Consider the following 14,939-nt stretch of genomic DNA (forward strand, 5'->3'; position numbering starts at 1 on the left):
GCACGAATGGATGAATCTTTAAAAAAAAAAAAAAGCTAAAGCCACTTCCGCATGGGTTCCATCCCGCCTGCCTGCCCCTGAGGTGACCACATAGTGCGTGAGACCTCTCCTGACCCACCTGCTGCTCTGCTAGCAGTGTATTTCGTCGATCTGCCTGTTCTGCTCCCCACTCTGTCTCTGGTGAATCCTCTCACCGCCCCTGTGCCTCTGGCCTGTACCCCAGTTCTGTATGCACAAATAAGTAAATCATAAAAAAAAAAATTAAAAAAAAATTTGTGCTACAGTGTTCAACGCATTTATTGTTTCTTCAGGGAGCAGATTCCATTGTCAGTATTAGAGTCAAGTAAAGCAAAAATGTAATCTTGGTGGACCATTACTAATCTACCCTCACTCCCTCTGTCACTGGATCAACTCCTCTGCTTCTATAAGTATTAAGATCATATTCTTTCAGGTACCTCCTCTTTCCTCCCACCCTCATGGCTTATGCAATTATGAAAGTACTTACTCTGTATTTAGCCCTGTGATTAGTGCTAAGATCACAAAGACAATTAAGATCTGTTACCCTGAGCCTCCCTAGTGGCACAAGAGGTTAAGGCTCAGCACTACGAAGCTGTTGACAGACATTGCAGCATGAGTTCGATCCCCAGCTAGGGAGCTGACCCACATGATGCAGCAGAACTCTCCTGTCTCGTCTGCTGCTCCCCTCAGCAGTGTATTTCAGTAGATCTACCTGTTCTGCTCCCTACTCAGTCTCTGGGGAATCCTTTCACCTCTCCGTGTATCTCTGGCCTGTATCCCAGTTCTTGTATACATAAATAAATATATCTTAAAAAAAGGAAGACATGATACCCTGCTTTGAAGGGTTCTGTACAAAGCTGGAAATAACTGCATTGCCAAAGTATAATTATGGCAAGTGAATATTCAAGTTATTTGGAAGCTGCAGAAAAAGAGTAGTTGTATTTATTGGGCACATTAGATAAAATGAGAAAAAATTACATTTGATGTAAGTTTGAAAGATCAACTTGGTTTTCACTAGGGCAAGGAAACACTTGGGTAAATACTGGCATGTTCATGCCCAGTAATCTAGTAAATTTTAGAATATTGACAGTATGGTACAGTGTACTGTCATTGATAGGCTAAAAAGAAAACTTTTTATATTTGATTTTTTTTTTCCTTTCTGGTTAGAGGCACTTGTTTCTCTTTATGGTTGCTTTAGAAAAATGTTTACTTGCATGCTTATAGAGACTAAGTAAACAGGCTTTTGTGAGCTCTCAGAGTATTTTGTACACTAATGACCATTGAAATAAGGGGAAGAAGCTATATAATATTCCATATTGTAAATGCTTACTTATCTAGGGAAGGTTTTCATTTGAATGCCATGTGGGACTAGGGGAAATGTATTATATACATTGTGGTATATTTATTTGTTAGAATACAAAGTAGACATTTAAAGAGTTATGAACATTGGAGCAGCACAGAAAAATGTTCATATATAAGAAAGAAGACATAATTCCTATTTGATACACTGATTACAACTAGTAGAATACTCAAGCATGGGACAATAATGTAGGAAAATGGTATACTCTATCTAGTTTGACTATAAGAATTATAAACAAATGTGTACTTAGATTAGGTAATTCTCTTACAAATCTCTAATGAAATACTGATCTGACATACACACACAGGAATGTTCATTTCAAAAAATCTCTAAATGATGTTTGATAGGGAATGGCTAAAAGTATTTTAGATTCTGTCCATGCAGTGGAATACTTGGTAGTCATTGAACTAAATAGATTTGTTTCTGTGACACTGAAAAAAAAAAAAAAAATTTCAAGATGTATTCTCTGAGGGAACAGTCACAAGAAATAAATAAATCTTCCTTATGGAAAGGAAAACAACTGTCTGTGGTATGCCTGTTAGCTTGTTGATAGAATGGATATAAACCTACTCAATGGAGTATAAACAATGGTTTCTAGTAGGATGGGAAATGCTTTTCCAGGTATGCTTGTGTGAATTGGAACTTCTGTTTTATATTATTCTGAAATGTTTTATTTTTTTTTAAAGATATATTTATTTATGCATACAGAACTGGGGGTCAGGCCAGAGATGCAGTGGATTCATCAGAGACAGAGTGGGGAGCAGAACAGGCAGATAGACTGAAATAACTGTCAAGGGGAGCAGCAGGCTGGTCAGGAGAGGTCTGCCATGACATGTGGGTCGCCCCTCTGGCTGGGGATTGAACTCTTGCTGCAGTGGCTGCAATAGCTTCAGAGTACTGTGCTTTAATCCCTTGTGCCACCAGGGAGGGCCCTGAAATGTTTTAATTTTTAACAAGGAGTGTATATTACTTTAGTAACAATTTTTACAAATATGGAAGGGAGAATAAAGTCTAGACAGTAGAGATGGCCCCCCATATTTCTACTGTAAAATGATAAAAAATGAAATGCAAACCACTTATGACATAATTACAAAAGTTGCTTTACTCTTTTGCTGTTACAAGGTGTTTGGCCCTATAAAGTTTAACTAAGACTACTACAGTGAAATTGAGTAAATGTACGACTCATTTGTATTTTGGCTTTGATTCTTTAGGTGGACTTTCAATCCTGCTGTTCTCACTAAAGCAAATATTGTCCGAAGTGGAGATGCTGCTCAAGGTGCAGAAGGTGGCACCTCACAATTTCAAGTGGGTGATCTTGTACAAGTTTGTTATGATCTGGAAAGAATCAAACTCCTACAAAGAGGACATGGAGAGTGGGCTGAAGCAATGCTCCCAGTAAGTATATATAAATGATTTTGAACTTGAGGAATTATACTATGCTTTATATTATTTTTTAAGGTACTTAAATTTTATTTAGCATAAATCTTTTGAGAATTATAGTCCTAATCAGCAGCTAGGCTCAGTTATACCTTTTGTTTTCTGTACTTGATCTTAGCCAAAAGTCCAAGAAGCGATACATACTTTTTGTTTTCTAATTTAATACAGTTAAACTAGTTTGGGAAGGTTCAAAAAAAGGACACAGTTAATACTTGTGTAAGTTTTTCAGGAACTGTATTTTAGAATGTCTTTTTCAAAAATTAAATTCTCTATATTCCCTTTGATTTGTTTGTGATATTAAAGGTGTCTAAAAAAGATTTGATATACTTTCACTTCACTGTAGTGTGGTGTTAGTTAAATTGTAATCTTTTTGACATGTGTTATGGGAACTGTATATACTGTATTAAGATTTTTTTATTATCAAATTTTTTTTTAAAGATTTATTTATTTGTACATACAGAACTGGGGTACAGGCCAGAGGCTCAGGGGCAGTGAGAGGCTTCACTAGAGACAGAGTGGGGAGCAGAACAGGCAGATCTATGAAGTACACTGCTGAGGGGAGCAGTGGGCAGGTCAGGAGAGGTCTGCCACGCCATGTGGTCTTCTCCGGGGCAGGCAGGAATCGAACTCATGTGGAAGTGGCTTTAGCTTCTCAGTGCAGTGCTTTAACCCGCTGCGCCCCAGGGAGGGCCTCAAGTTTTTTGCTGTTCCCCTTAGCAACGATAGCTTACAGTAGTTGCTGTCTGTTGAGTACCCAGTTATTTTAAGCACTGTGCTATAGGTATATATACATATGCCTAAACAAACACATGAATATATACTTACATATATACAAATTTCATTTGTCTTAGCAATATTAAAAGTAGGTGGTGGTGTGGCATTATTTTTTTAAAGATATGGAAATCTGAGGTAAGATTCTGAATTGGAATATGAACACATCTCTTCATTTTCTAAGTATTCTATCTCCCATATTAAGCATCTATATTAAACAAAGCCTTCTAGATAATTTCTATAAGGGAATTTTGGGCTTATAGTAGTCATAATTTTGATTTTGAGTCCTCCCAAATCCTCTTGATTAAAAATTCATAATGGTTAAAGATCTGAATATAAGAACTGAAATCATAGTGTACTTGCAAGAAAGTTTGGAGGATACTTCCATAGGGCATCTACCACAAAGATGTATTTGGGGACTCAACCCCAACAGCAGTGGAAACAAAAGCAAAAATAAACAAGTGGGACTACATCAAATTTAATTGCTTTTGTACCTCAAAAGACACCATCACAAAAACAAAAAGGCACCCTACAAAAATGGAAAACTATTGCATACCACTCATCTGACAAAGAACTAATCTCCAAAATTTGCAAAGTCCTTACACAATCTAACAAGAAACAAACAGTGCAATCCAAAAATAAAGGACCTAAAAATAGACATTTTTCTAAAGAAGATATTCAGTTGACCTACAGACATGTGAAAAATTGTTCAGTATGATTTATTACAGGAAAAGGCTATTAAGATAACCACCTCACCTCTGTGAGAATAAAAAACCCATATAAAAAAGAATGGGTTCAACAAATGTGGGATTGCAGTAAAAAAAGGAACTCTCATCCACTGTTTGTAGGAATGCAAGCATAGGTGTTAAAGAATATGGAGATTTTTTACGAAAATAGAAGTGGAAATTCACTAATCTAGCAATACCTCAATCATGTTTATACAAATAATATGAAAACATTTATGTAGCAGCAAATATCCACAGTTGCCAAGTTATAGAACCAACCCAAGTGCCCTTCACCAGATTAGTAGGTAAAATAACAATGAATCATGTTCTCAGTGGAGTACACAGCTCTGTAGTAAGATGAATAGTGGCATTTGGGAAGAAGCAGAGGGATCTTGAAGTGATTATGTTAAGTAAAATTTGTCAAAAAGTAAGACAAATATTAATGTTTTTAGTCATTTGTGGAATTTAAATGATCAGAAAACATTCACAGACAAATTGTAGTAGGAATGTATTTTTACTTCAGTGAAAGAATGTAATGGTACCAGAGGGAATGTGGTGGAGGGAGGTAAATGAGGTATGGCATAAGTGGCTTGGAATGTATGCACATATGGAAAAAAAAGTAAAAAAAAAAAAAAAAGTAAAAAAAAGTAAAACAAAAAAGTAAAAAAAAAACTAAAAAAAACTCCTCCACCAAAATTGCAATAGTAAACCAAACCAAACCAAAAATGTTACACATATACAAAGGGTATATAGGAGATGAAGAAGATAAGCATTTTCAAATATGTGTAGTTTTATTTGATACCATAAACATATACATATTTTATACAAGTATAGGACAGAATTAATCAAGAAATTCTTAAAAGTATAAAATATAATGAAACAGATGAACCTTAAGTGTCTTTCCTCAGTAGGAGAAGAAACTCCAGCTGATTTTCAAACATAATAGTTTAATCTTTATTTTCTTACAGGAGAAATATTTCCTAAAGACTCACATGGAAAGATAAATATTTAATGGTTTTCAGAAATTTTCTTGTTCATGGTTTTATGTTGATATTGTTAATTCTGAGATTTCCATGTGTAAAGTGAGAGATAAATAAGTGAATATTTATGTGATAATTCTGTTATTCCTCAGTGATTTTAGGAAGCCAGAATTGTCAGTGGGAAAAGGAAACACAGACGTAATGTAGAAAAGATTAAATATTGATAGAACCCTGTAGTCTTGAATTTGAATTCTAAGAGTGTTTGAATTCATGATTAATTTCATCTTTAAAATAGGATAAGATACCCCAATTTCATAACTCTGTCCATAGTTATCTAGAGTAATCATTCTAGAAACAGTGACAGAACTTCACACCCAGATAATGGTTTGAATATCCCTTCCCTCTATAAATAACCTGGGCTTGATAAATATTGATATTAGTTCTTTGACAGGAAGTATACTAGACAAACCTCATGTGAGATTATGCGGAAATTACCAAACATTACTAGGATCATTTTAAATTGATCTGGTAGACAACTTATTGAATTTCTTATCAAACACAGAGGATAGGTGAACCTGTTAAACTATACTACTTTGGAAAATTCAGATTGTAAGAGACTTTATAGGGCAAATAGCTCTTTTTTTCTCAGAATAGTTTGTAACAAAAAATGTATAAACTTTCCTGGCAATTTCATTTAAATATACAATTACAGGTGAAAACATCTAATGAGAAGTTAAAACTGGGGCCTCTAAGAAGGATAAATAGGAGTAGAGGAAGGCATTTTGGAGCCTTTGGAAACAAAATTTGAAGGTGTGGGAATTAAACTTTCAAGAAAGGAATAAAAAGTTAAGAAGCAAAACTTTGGGAGAATTAAACAGATTTAGGGATCTGAACAAGGAAAAGGAGCCAATGAGTAGAGTAAAGGAAGGAACAGGGAGAAAGATATTAACCATCACCCAGAAATCAAGGTGTTGTTCAAGAAAATATGGGCAAATGCTGTAGAGAGAAGATAGTGAAGCACACTTTCTCCTCTGTGTTAGGGAATAAGTAGTCCAGTATTATTACTCTTCGTGATTTTTTTCCCCCTAGTGGTAGTATTTACTCTTCGAATGTACTTAAGAAAAAGGGTTATGAACCTGAGTTCTTTGAGTGAAATAGGGGTAACAATAGCACTTAACTTTCAGAGTTGTATATATTAGGTAAGTCAATACATAGAAGCTCTTAGAATAGTATCCACCATGTATGTAAGAGCTGCTTCTGACTATGACCTGAATTGAGTTGCCCTTCTTATTCCATGTATTTAATAAGCATGTTATTTCTACATACTTCTGTGTTGGAATCAGGAGTGACTCCAGAAACCACAGCAATATAGATGTAAACTTGGGTCTTTTTTGGCCTAGTAGTCTTTTTTTTTTTTTTGGTAGAAGTCAGACTTTATTTTTCATGATAGAATTTGGACTATTCTCAACATTAATCAATAGCTTAAGAAAAGTTGAATGTCCAAAGCAAAGTTTTGTGAACTTTTATAAGATAGATTCATGATTTATCTTTGTTTATATTCTTGTGAAAGTATAATTTTTATTTATTAAAATACTGTTTAAAGATATAATATGTACTGATAAGCCCACCTTAATGTGGCTATCTTTTAAAATCCTTTTCAGTAGGAACAAAGTAAAGTTAATATTTTAGACATGTTAATATTAATCATTGATTTTTTTAATGGTGTTATATATTTTAGAATTGGAAACATTAACCTAATTTTTTGGTAAAGACTTTAGGTAAAGTTGGCAGAGTGCAACAGATTTATTCTGACAGTGATTTAAAGGTGGAAGTTTGTGGAACATCCTGGACATACAATCCAGCAGCAGTTTCCAAGGTGGCATCCGCAGGATCAGCCATTAGTAACGCCTCTGGTGGTATGTTTTGTATTGTGTTTTTTAAAAAGTGACATGGCTTATTAGAACCTTTGCTAGTTCACCAGTTCTCATATATAGAAAATGTTTTGTCTTGGCTCTCTCTCACTTGCATGTTAACTCACTTTTAAAGTTTCACTAAGGGCCTTTCACTGCCCCCCACTCCCTCCCTGTTTTTTTTTTATTTTCATATGATGAACATCCTTTTTTTTTGGCTGAGGCATGCCCTAGAAAAGTTCCATAAGTACTTGCTTTTTCTTAGGTATGGCAAAGGATTCTCCTTATTAAATATGAAATGGCTGAAATTTCAACATTTTATTCTAATTACATCTTTTGTTTTCTGCAAGAGGATCATCACTTTCTTAGACTGCTTTATTTTGTTTTTATTCCCAACATTATTGCCAGCTTTTTTTTTGGATATTTTTACATAGCAGCTTTATTTTTCTTTCACCATTTAATAAGAGCTACTATACATGTCACAGTGAGTAGAAAACCACATTGAGATCTGATATGTTGGCTGTTTGGGTAGATTCATGCCCAAAGTCTACTCCACCAGCTTTATATATAAAGGCATAGTTCATTCTACAACAAATTACAAGTTACTGTATATACATTGTTGTCATCCCTAAAAGAAGATATACTACAGCTATAAATAGTCTGAAAGTAAAGGAAAACACTGGGTAACCTTCAATTTTATTTTATACTGTTTTCTACTTCCTCTGCTCTGCCTCTTCTTTACTGTTGTAATTTATTAGTGTGCTTAATTTTTAAATCAGGTGCTGTTTATTTTTACTGTGAGGTTAGTTGGTAATGCAAGTTGTCATTCTGATACTGTTATTGTAGTGTGTCCATTCATAATATCTTTGGTGTGACTTCTAAATCTTAAATTGCTGTTTGCATGTAGCTTTACTTTTTCTGCAATATAAACTTGAAACATATGAATTGAAGAAAATTTGGGACTAGTTATGGGTTCAAATGTAATGCACCTTTATATGGTAGTGATTCTAACATCATAGTCAGTTACCTGTAGTACAGTACAAAAACAACATTAATGATAGAAATTATAAAAATGTCTGTTAGTATTTAAAGTTTGACATTTCCTAGCAACTTTATTTGATGCTTTACAGAAAGACTCTCCCAGCTCTTGAAGAAATTATTTGAAACCCAAGAATCTGGTGATCTCAATGAAGAATTAGTTAAGGCTGCTGCCAATGGAGATGTTGCTAAAGTGGAAGATTTGCTAAAAAGACCAGATGTGGATGTAAGCACTTAAAAAATTATTTTGAACTATGCACAGAACCTTATACTTCCACTACTAAGATTTTTGCCACCTTCATTAATTATTAAAATATTACCTCATGAACTTCACTTATACCTTCTTGTTTTTCTGAGATTTTTTAAAAAAATATGTATTTTTATTTATGCATACAAAAACTGGGGTGTAGGCCAAAGGTATGGGGTATGACAGGATTCACCAGAGACAGAATGGGGAGCAGAACAGGTGGATCTACTGAAATATACTGCTGAGGAGGCCAGAGGGCAAGATAGGAGAGGTCTGCTGTGCTATGTGGGTTAGTTCCCTGGCCAGGGGTCTAATTTGTGCTGTAGAGGCTTCCTATAGCTTCATACTGCTGAGACTTAAGCCCTTGCACCACAGGGAGTCACTTGAGATATTTAATAATACATCGAACATCATTCTTCAGTGAGTGTTGTGAAAAACACTGATTTTTTATATTTTAGCAGTGTGGTCTTCTTATAGTTGACAAAATTTACACGTTAGCTTTTTAAGTGGTTTAATGTCCTTTTATTTTTTTAAAAAAGATTTTATTATGCATATAAAAACTGGGGTATAGGCCAGAGGTGTTGGGATGGTGGTGAGAGGATTCAGCAGAGACAGAGTGGGGAACAGAACAGGCCGATCAATGAAGTACACTGCTGAGGGGAGCAACGGGTGAGTCAGGAGAGGTCTGCTGTGCCATGTGGATCACCTCTAGGGCCGGGGATCGAACTTACCCTCAAGGTACTGTGGCTTGCTTGCAGTGCTGTGCTTTATTCTGCTGTACCACAGGGAGGGCCAGTACTTCTTCTTCTTTTTTTTTTTTTTATCATTACACATCCTAGAAACTTAAAGGGAAAAATTATTTCATTTCTTCATTTCTATGAAAAACAACGTTACCTTCTTTACTTTCATTTCCTTTTCCTCAAAGGCAAACTCTTTAAAATCTTTTAGCAGATATTCTTCATATTTGCCTCTATATCTTCCAGTAACAATTCTGTTGTTATTTCTTGATTTTTATGTTTTTGGAGTCTGTTATCTCACCATGAAGGTGAGAATTCAACTGTCTTTTACCACTTTTAGCCTGTCTCCACTTCCCTGCTACTTTTTATTGAGGTAACATTGGTTTACAGCTTTGCTTATGGTAGGTTTTATGAATGGGAATGAATATGTTGGGATTAAGGAGTTACACTTAGCTCAGATTTGAACGTGGGCAAGTTATGCATTTATAAATATAAAGTATAAGAAAAGGATTATTGCTTTGTAATGTAATAGTTGTATATAGTTATCCTGCTAACTTAATTTTGTTCTTTGTGATAGCTTGTTTAGAGTTGGTATTTGGCATATTTGTTAAATTGAATTTATTTATATTGTAGTGGACAATATCTTTTCTAAAAGTTTTTTGTTCAGCCTGATTACTTTTTTCATTGAAGCATTGGTTTTAATAATCCAAGTAGAACATACAAAACTAATTTACCTTTTCTTTCCCAAAACTTCATTCAATCTTTCCTTCCTTAATTTTTTTTGGTTCTGCAGCTGGGATGGAAACATTTTGCCTTCTTTGTTCTTAAATTTGCACATTGACTAAATAGTTCTTTCATAGTTGTTTTAAACAGTGGAACAGAAATACCTGCCTCCCTTCTCTAATTTAAATAAAGAAATTTCTGGTGTAGTAGGATAGATGGAACACCAGCCTGAATTACTTTCATAGAATCATAGAATGTGCTAATTTAAATGACATTACTTTTACTTAATCTGTTCTTTTTTTATTTAGGTAAATGGACAATGTGCTGGCCACACTGCTATGCAAGCTGCTAGTCAGAATGGACATGTTGACATTTTGAAGTTACTTTTGAAGCAAAATGTTGATGTAGAAGCAGAGGTAATATAACTAAGTTTGAAAAATATTGAAAGTAAAAACTAGTGTTCTAGAAATGGTACTTGTATGCCATGAGAAATGTTGATTTTTATCATTGAAAGTTCATATTCATCTAACTAAGGTTCTTCAATTGAAAATAAAAATTTGATAAGACAACTTGAAGCATTTCTGTGATCCCTCATATTTTGGCATAACTTTAAGTGAAGATTAGGTTCAGTTTCCCTCTACTATGCATGAACAGTTGGTGGGGAACTCTCTTGGCTTCACCCAAGAATCCTACTGAGAAGTTGAGGGAAGGGAAATGTACATCATGTGGCTCAAGATTTTCCTTGGTCTGTGATACTCTTTTTCCTTATAAGGAAATCAGTAAATTGGAATTGTTTAGTCTTCTTGCTTCTTCACCTGAATGAGGACTTTTGAAGATTTTACAGTGCATGTTTATCAAAACGTGTAGTTTAGATTATGTTTAATTTAGTGTATATTCTTGTAAAAGGAAAATAATTATTTTTAATGTTTTTGGAATTTCATTTGAGAAATCTTTATGTGTGGTGTGAAGGGTGGCTTCCTTTGTTGTAGCTATAAACTTATTACCTAAAAAATATATTAGATCACATGTGTTTTAATCTCGGACAAGACTAGGAATAAGTCAAATTCTATCAATTTAAGACAACACAGATGTTTGTAATTTTGTCTAGCTGACATTCTTATCTAAAGCTGATTTCCTGTGGGTGAATCAGCCTAATTTTACTAATTGTCTTTTTGTGTCTTTTTTTTTTTTAAAGATTTATTTGTGAATACAGAGCTGGGGTACAGGCCAGAGGCTTAGGGGCGGTGAAAGGCTTCACCAGAGACAGAGTGGGGAACAGAACAGGCAGATGGACGAAGTACACTGCTGAGGGGAGCAGCGGGAGGGTCAGGAGAGGCCTGCTGCGCCATGTAGTCACCTCTGGGGCAGGCAGGAATCGAACCTATGCGGAAGTGGCTTTAGCTTCTTAATGCTGTGCTTTAACCCACTGCGCCACCAGGGAGGGCCCTTTTTGTGTGTCTTTTATTGACAATGTTGGCTAACAACATTGTATATTATTTAGGAGAATAGGTTTACACCTCCTCAGATGTATGTTATCACACAACCCACCGCTAAAACATCAATATCGTCCACCATTGTTAATTGGGTTCCTTTTCAGCTTTGGTTTCCACTCTCCTCCCTCCCCAGTGGTAGCCTCAGTTGTGTAGTTAGATTTCTAAGGTTTGTTCTGGTTGGGTTTTTCTGTTCTTTTTTTGTTTCTATAGATGATACATACAAATGAAATCATATTTGTCTTTCTGCTTCTGACTTTTCTTAGGACTTGATTAGCATAATCTTCAGTTGTATTTATGTTGCTGTGAATAACAAGATTTCATTATTTTGTTTAGTTGGATAGTATTGCATTGTATATGTGTATACCACATCTTAATCTTTTCATGTTAATGGTCATTTAGGTTATTTTCATAGCTTGGCTGTTGTAAATAGTGCTGCAGTGCACTTAGGAGTACATAAAGCCCTTTGATTTAGTGTTTTTGCATTCTTCAAATAGATACCTAGAGTAGAATTGTTGGATTGTATGGTAGACCTATTTTTAGTATTTTGAGACACCTCCATCTTGTTTTTCAAAGGGGCTAGAGAGGTCTACATTCCCGCCAAACGTGTTTTGAGGGTTTTCCTCCACAACCTGGCCAATACTTAGAGTTGGAAACTATAACCTACACACCAAATCAAGCCTTCTGTTTGTATCATGAAGTATTAGAGAGTACTTTTGGAACACAGTAAACTCATTCATTTACTGTGTATGGCTGCTTTTGTGCTACAGTTGCAAAGTTAATTGTGTAACTTGTGACAAGAGACCATATGTCCTATAAAACTTAACTACTACTACATCGCTCTTCACATAAAAATATTTTGGTCTCTAGTATAGATGACTTGCAGATTTTTTTTTTCTTCAGTGATTTAAATTGTCAGTAGTTAAAAATACTTCTCCAGCTAGGCAAATATTTTTTTTTGTGTGTGTGTATATATATATGTTACATTATGCTTTTCAAGAATGTGGTAAGATTACATTTTTTTCCTATTTCTTCTTTGGGAAAACTCAGAAAGCTACCGTGGAAAATTTATTGTTTCTGTGTCTGACATACTGGGTACGGTAGGATTATATTCTGTTTCTTCCTTAGTATGTAGGTAAAGACACTGAAGATTATGAGATCTTACCTATGTTGATACAGTTTAATTAATTTTGGATCCTCCAGCAACTCAATATATTTTTCCCCTTTGATGAAATATAGTAGTATAGAAGATTGAATGGGAGACCAATTTTAAAAAGTGTGTTCTTCACAATTACTTTTCAAATATAGTGTACTTATATTTTAAGTTATCAGGAAGCTTGGAGTTGTTTTATCTTTTAAGGTTAATGAAAAATGTTTTAATGAAGAACATTAATAGTAGGGAGTGATACTAAACTTTCTCATAAAGCCTAGGTTTTAATGGTATTATTGTTGTCTGAAATGATACTGGCAATATATTTAATCATTGTTTCAGTTTACTCCTCTATGTTATAACTTAATGGTTTGGAATGTGGAATATGGGAGCTAACTAAGACATCATAAATAGCATACATCACCATGGCAATTTGAGGTTGTTATGTTTGTTTTCATTAAACATTTTTTTTTCTAGTTGATACAAGCTAGACAGTATAGTTCTCAAGAAATAGATGCTAATTCTGTCTGATTCTCATTATCTAGTTAATGAAAACAAAAGCGTGGAAACATTTTATGTAATGTAAACTGAGAAGGAAAGGGCAAATTGTCCTCAAAACTCATTAGTTTTAAAATTTTTTTCTTATAAAAATAAGTCAATATTCAGAATAATAACCTCCAAAATGACCATCAGAATTAATATTATAATTCCTGGAAATCCATGCTAATTCAGAGTATAATTCCCAGTCCCCTAGCCCATCATGCCCTCCAAAAATCTGGCACTATTAAAGAAATGAATAGCAGAAGAAAGGCATGTATGATTTACAAGAACAAAAAACAATTTCAAAGTTACCTTTTACAGGGATGCACTCTAAAAGCCTGAGGTGACCCAAACTATAAAACATCAAGTTTTATTTTTTTTATTGTCTGATTTATCAAAACTGTTTTTTTAAATTATTACAAAAGTTTATTTTTACATCATTTTGCACATTTTTTTTTTCCATCTCGATAGTAATCCCCGCGGGTTTCCCATCACCAAATCACCCGTGTGCCACCACCATAGTCCCGTGCATTTCCCTCCCTTCCCCCCTCCCCTGTTTTTGATCCCATTCCCCACTCCACCCCCACAAAATGTCTCTGGTATATGGTTGTTCATTTTTTTTGTTATTTTCTCGCCTGGTCCATTATACTCCTGCTATGAGTGAAACCATCCGGCATTTTTCTTTCTCTTTCTGGCTTATCTCACTAAGCATGATCTTTTCCAGCTCCATCCAAGTTGCTGCAAAAGACATGTGTTTCTCTTTTTTGGTTATTGAGTAATATTCCATTGTATATATGTACCACATCTTTTTTTATCCATTTATCTACTTTTGGGCATTGGGCTGCTTCCATGTTTTTCCAATTGTGAATAAAGCAGCAACAAACATGGGGGTACAAGTATCTTTTTGAATCAGTGTTTTTGTGTCTTTTGGGTAGATACCTAGGAGTGGGATTGCTGGGTCGTAGGGAAGCTCCATGTTTAGCAGTTTGAGGAACCTTCAAACGGTTTTCCATAGTGGTTGTACTAGTTTGCATTCCCATCAGCAGTGCAGGAGAGTTCCTTTTTCTCCACATCCTTGCCAACATTTGTTGTTGCTAGTTGTTTGAAGATGTGCCATTCTCACTGGGGTGAGGTGGTATCTCATGGTGGTTTTAATTTGCATCTCCCTTATTATGAGTGATGTTGAACATTTTTTCATATGCCTGTTGGCCATCCTGTACAGATTTTAATGCAATCAGAATGCCAGCATTTTTTAATTGAAAAATCTTTGAAGTACAACATTACTTATTATAGTTGGGAATAATAAAACATTTGAGCTAATTTGCTAAGAATATCAGTGGTTTCAGGAAATGTTTAGTTAGATTGATGTTAAAGGTCAAGACATTTGGAGAGAGAATTTGAAAAAAGTAAAGTAGGAAATACTAGGAATTTGTCTCCTCAGGCGCTATTTTAGAACTCTGGGTTTTGTTGATGGTTTGCTACTTTTATGGGGAAGATTTCAAGGTTAAGTTTGGTTAATTGTGGATTTTAACTACTCAGGAAACACCTATACCTACCTCTAGCCAAGAGGCAGGTAGTGTGTATGTATTCCTGGATTAATTTACCAGTAGTCAGGGTAGTCAGTAAAGACCCTGATCTATAAATATTGAGATCTGTGTTGTGATTGTTGATTGCTCCTTCTGATTATGTGTTGACTGTAGACACAGAAGTGGGCAGCCATTGTTGCACTTCCCATTGTTGCAAGTTCTCTTCCTTTTGGCTGAAGTGACTCTGGAGTATTTACTAGCTAGTGCTCTACATTTTTTCCTGTTTC

The 14,939-nt window shown here is 34.8% G+C and overlaps 1 protein-coding gene across 1 annotated transcript in view; it reads left to right on the forward strand.

Moving 5' to 3' along the window:
* MIB1 (mindbomb E3 ubiquitin protein ligase 1) overlaps positions 1 to 14,939 on the forward strand; it is a 102,932-nt gene that overhangs the window by 36,054 nt on the left and 51,939 nt on the right. The window contains exons 7-10 of the mRNA XM_004683780.2: positions 2,590 to 2,773; positions 7,063 to 7,207; positions 8,332 to 8,465; positions 10,255 to 10,362. Coding sequence (XP_004683837.1) covers positions 2,590 to 2,773; positions 7,063 to 7,207; positions 8,332 to 8,465; positions 10,255 to 10,362 — 571 coding nt within the window. The remainder of the gene's footprint in view (positions 1 to 2,589; positions 2,774 to 7,062; positions 7,208 to 8,331; positions 8,466 to 10,254; positions 10,363 to 14,939) is intronic.

This window comes from Condylura cristata, unplaced genomic scaffold (assembly GCF_000260355.1).
Source record: "Condylura cristata isolate star-nosed mole 26May11 unplaced genomic scaffold, ConCri1.0 scaffold00016, whole genome shotgun sequence".
Taxonomy (NCBI): domain Eukaryota; kingdom Metazoa; phylum Chordata; class Mammalia; order Eulipotyphla; family Talpidae; genus Condylura; species Condylura cristata.